The sequence below is a fragment of the Mitosporidium daphniae genome, assembly GCF_000760515.2.
Source record: "Mitosporidium daphniae strain UGP3 chromosome Unknown contig-228, whole genome shotgun sequence".
NCBI lineage: Eukaryota > Fungi > Microsporidia > Mitosporidium > Mitosporidium daphniae.
Genome location: NW_013546591.1, coordinates 1 through 3,700, shown reverse-complemented (window position 1 = coordinate 3,700; position 3,700 = coordinate 1). Strand labels below are relative to the sequence as shown.

Genomic DNA, 3,700 nt, shown 5'->3' with positions numbered 1-3,700 from the left:
CGTTGTATTTATGGTAGAAAAATATTATTTGGAGAATACAACCCATCTAATGGACCATCGCGGGACAGCCAGACATCTATTGGTGGTGGCGGTGGCATTTTGGGGACAGGCTCAAAGGCTTCACAGCTAGAACCGTTGCTTGCATCATCTACTTTTCAAGATCAGGCTAAAGATCTAAATGACAAACCGTCGGCCGAAATGGGAACAAATGAAGCCATTAAACTACCACACGAGGCCATAGAACTCCAAAATATAGATGCACTAGCCTCTGTTGGGGCGTCAAATGCCCCCCAAAAGCAGATAGAATCAGACGACGCTTTCTGATCAGATATTCGAGCTGAATAAATGGCAATTGGGCTAATAAATTTAAACCCCTCACCAAATTTAAGCTCTGTTGTCTTGTTTCAGAACGTGATGTTTTTGGGCTAGGCATATAATTTGGATTTGCCCAGGCACATTGATACGATGAATATTATCTTGGCCGTAGTTTTACTCGGATCTCTAATGCTCCTTCCCTGCGGCTTTAGTGATCCAGAAAACCACGTGTTTGGAACGATACCAAAAAATTTGTATGAACCGTCAAACCGCACATATGAAGTTATTGTCCTTAATCCAGAGCATGCCGTTAACTTGATCGATCCTGTTTGGGAAGACATCATGAATAATGTTGAGGGGCTTGGATCTAATGCGACCAATCCAAATCTGGAGCCTGATCTTAGGGACCATTCTTCATCAGTCTCGTTCTCATCTGGCCAATCAAATTCCCTTTTCCTATGTAGCTTGTTAGTGGGCATGATTTTTGCATTTTAAACCACGGTTGCTTGGGCTGATAATTTTTAATAAATTAGAAATAAATATAAATTTCAATTTAAATGCAAATATTTAAAACTGGAGATCTGATAATTATCACTTTTCGTCTAGCTATTGCAAGTCATTCGTAAAGATTGATTTTTGATTTTGGTTATTGAAAACTCGACCGTTGTAAATAGCTATTTTAATTATCTATGATTAAAGGCCTCCTCAATTCTGCTCTTCAACCCCAACACCGAAACTTGGTTACATCGCTGTTCAACGCAAATTTACGCTATCTGTCGCTGCTGGAGCAGTATGAACAGCGGGTGGCAACTGGCGCCATTGTAAACGATTTCGAGCAGAGAAACGTTATTTTTTCTCTAAATGAACTAATGCGAAATATCAGCCGGTGGTATAACACCCGAGCACAATCAGCTGCATGCCATCAAAAATCTATTTTTTCCCAGCTTCTCAGACGCATATATTCGATCTCACTGCTTCGAAAAAAGAATTCCACTCCAAAGGGTGTATATATTTATGGGGATGTCGGTATGTCTGTTTGAGTTTATCATTAGGCTGCGGGAAAACGTTTTTGATGGACCTTTTTTTCGAGGCTTGCCCGATCAGGGAAAAATCAAGAATGCACTTCCATGTGTTTATGAAATTTGTGCATTCAAGTATTTTTGGCTCCCCTTTCTTACGTGTAGAACTTCACGAGCTTAAAAGGGCCAACTTCAAAGGCGATTATATTTACGAGCTTGCAAACTCGCTTGTTTCGGAAAGCAGCATTTTGTGCTTGGACGAGTTTCAAGTAAGCTCCGCTTTTAAACTTCATGCTAGGTGACCGACATTTCAGATGCAATGATACTTACCCGGCTTTTTGGCGAACTTTTCAAGCATCCCTTTATTTTGGTGACGACCTCAAATCGCGCGCCCGATAAGCTTTATGAAAATGGGCTGCAAAGAGAAAGCTTTGTTCCGTGCATCTCGCTCATCAAGGCGAAATGTGATGTTTTTTCGCTCAATTCTGGCAGTGACTATCGAAAGGCAAATTCAAACGGACTTTCAAAAACCTATTTCTACCCAATCAACGATTTCAATGGAGATCTCTTTGAAAAGCTTTTCCTAAATCTGATCGGTACCAATAGGATTGAACCTGTAAATATTTCGGTCTTTGGAAGAACTTGGAGCGTTCAAAATGCTTCTGGCACGACGGCAAAATTCTTTTACTCGGACTTGTGTGAACAAGTAGGTGGTTACTTATTTATGTGATAGCCATTTGGGCCGGCCGACTTTGTCGAGCTTTCTAAACGGTTTCGATGCATTTTCATCTCAAATATCCCTAAATTTACTGCATATACAAAAAACGAAGCAAGGAGGTTTATTTCGCTCATCGATGCCCTATATGAGCAGAGGGTGGTATTGTTTTGCTTGGTCGAGTGCCATTTCAAGGAACTATTTGACTTTACTGCAAAATATACCCCTGATAAAGACACATGCCAAAAGGCCACCGGTACGGACGAAGTTTTGGCCTTCAAACGCACAATTTCTAGGCTTTACGAGATGAGCTCATCAAAGTGGCTGATGCACCTACAAGAAATCGATGCGGTCACTATGTAACTTGGTCATTTTATAAAATAAAAATTTTATTTTCCAACCGCCTTTCTTTAATTGTCGGAAATCGTAATTTCAACATCAACGCCAGCTTCGATTTGAACGTTAGTCTACAGCAATAAGTAAATACTGAATGGAAAACTTACGATTTCTTTAACTTGTTCGGCAGTGGCATTCAGATCGATGACACGCTTGTAGATGCGTAGCTCATAGCGATCCCAAGTCTTTGATCCTTCACCGCAAGGTGTTTTTCTGGTAGTAATACGAAGCACCTTTGTGGGCATGCGAACGGGCCCTTTGATACCTACATTCTTGGCCTTTCCTGCAGTGGTTATGCGAGAGCAGACTAGTGGAGAGAAATTAACATAACCCCATACCTGTCTCAATTGCCTTTACGTTGCGGCTAGATAGAGTGATTCTTATGCGGTGGATCTTTGGCGTGATAATATGTTCAAAGCCCGGCTTCGTGGAGGTCCCTGCTTTCAGCGAGGACGGGGGAGGAGTCATCACGATGGCAGACGACATTAGAAATTAATGTTTAAAAAATCACCAAACCCCGGACTGCAAATTGTAAGTTAAAATTTATTGGATTTGAATTTCGTGGCCGTAAGTTTTAATAAGTTCAGAGACTCTTGCGCCAATCAGCTTATTGTATTTTTCTTTTCGATTGGCATACATCAAAGCTCGCCGCCTGTGACAAGGTCTGATATACCGATTGCGCTGCTTGAAGGCAGAAATTTTTATCCCGTCATTAGCACACAGGGCCGAAAATTCGCGGATGATGGAATATGGAAGGCCTTCATTGTCTTCCTTGCTATTTTGAAGCTGGGTTAGATCAATACTCCTGGAAAGATGCAGACTTTCAGCGTTGCTCCTCGTAGTAGCAAACGAATTTAAGTCTGCTCCTGGCGGAAACTTTAGCAGAGGATTGGACTCTTTCCGTTTATTTGTCTTTGTTGTTGCCTTCTTTCCTTTTGCTTTTAATGGCGGGGCTGCATTTTTCTTTTTTCCAGATGAATACAACCGGTTGGCAGATGATAGATTCGAAAATGGATTTCCAAACACTGTACAGAGCTTCCATTTGACGAGGCAAGAGGAGGCCCAAGAAATTGTCGACAATGGCGATTTGAAATACTTGGTCAGCGTAAACATAAAATGTTTCAATTTTGGCAATCAATTTATTTGATGGCAGCGAGCGTTATAATTTCTCTACAATGACCGCAGTGGCCCCTCCACCCCCATTACAGATGGCTGCACATCCATACTGCCCGCTTTTAAGAGAATGAATTAGCGA

General features: G+C 41.5%; 5 protein-coding genes across 5 annotated transcripts; 3 read left to right on the top strand and 2 right to left on the bottom strand.

Moving 5' to 3' along the window:
- DI09_228p50 (uncharacterized protein) lies at nucleotides 1-324 on the top strand (the record flags this gene model as incomplete). The annotated part of the gene is made up of 1 exon (XM_013382993.1): nucleotides 1-324. A coding segment is annotated over one exon (324 nt), but the record flags the coding sequence as incomplete, so codon positions are not given.
- A 141-nt stretch (nucleotides 325-465) lies between these two features.
- On the top strand, nucleotides 466-1,111 carry DI09_228p40 (uncharacterized protein; the record flags this gene model as incomplete). The annotated part of the gene is made up of 2 exons (XM_013382992.1): nucleotides 466-782; nucleotides 1,015-1,111. The coding sequence occupies 2 exons, from the start codon at nucleotides 466-468 to the stop codon at nucleotides 1,109-1,111; spliced, it is 414 nt and encodes a 137-aa protein (XP_013238446.1).
- A 120-nt stretch (nucleotides 1,112-1,231) lies between these two features.
- On the top strand, nucleotides 1,232-2,412 carry DI09_228p30 (uncharacterized protein; the record flags this gene model as incomplete). The annotated part of the gene is made up of 3 exons (XM_013382991.1): nucleotides 1,232-1,603; nucleotides 1,633-2,040; nucleotides 2,068-2,412. 3 exons carry the CDS (start codon nucleotides 1,232-1,234, stop codon nucleotides 2,410-2,412), a joined length of 1,125 nt encoding a protein of 374 aa, XP_013238445.1.
- A 47-nt stretch (nucleotides 2,413-2,459) lies between these two features.
- On the bottom strand, nucleotides 2,460-2,931 carry DI09_228p20 (40S ribosomal protein S20; the record flags this gene model as incomplete). Its single annotated transcript, XM_013382990.1, has 3 exons — nucleotides 2,460-2,516; nucleotides 2,553-2,752; nucleotides 2,784-2,931. 3 exons carry the CDS (start codon nucleotides 2,929-2,931, stop codon nucleotides 2,460-2,462), a joined length of 405 nt encoding a protein of 134 aa, XP_013238444.1.
- A 57-nt stretch (nucleotides 2,932-2,988) lies between these two features.
- Nucleotides 2,989-3,558, bottom strand: DI09_228p10 (uncharacterized protein; the record flags this gene model as incomplete). Its single annotated transcript, XM_013382989.1, has 1 exon — nucleotides 2,989-3,558. The coding sequence occupies one exon, from the start codon at nucleotides 3,556-3,558 to the stop codon at nucleotides 2,989-2,991; it is 570 nt and encodes a 189-aa protein (XP_013238443.1).
- Between the last annotated feature and the right edge of the window lie 142 nt (nucleotides 3,559-3,700).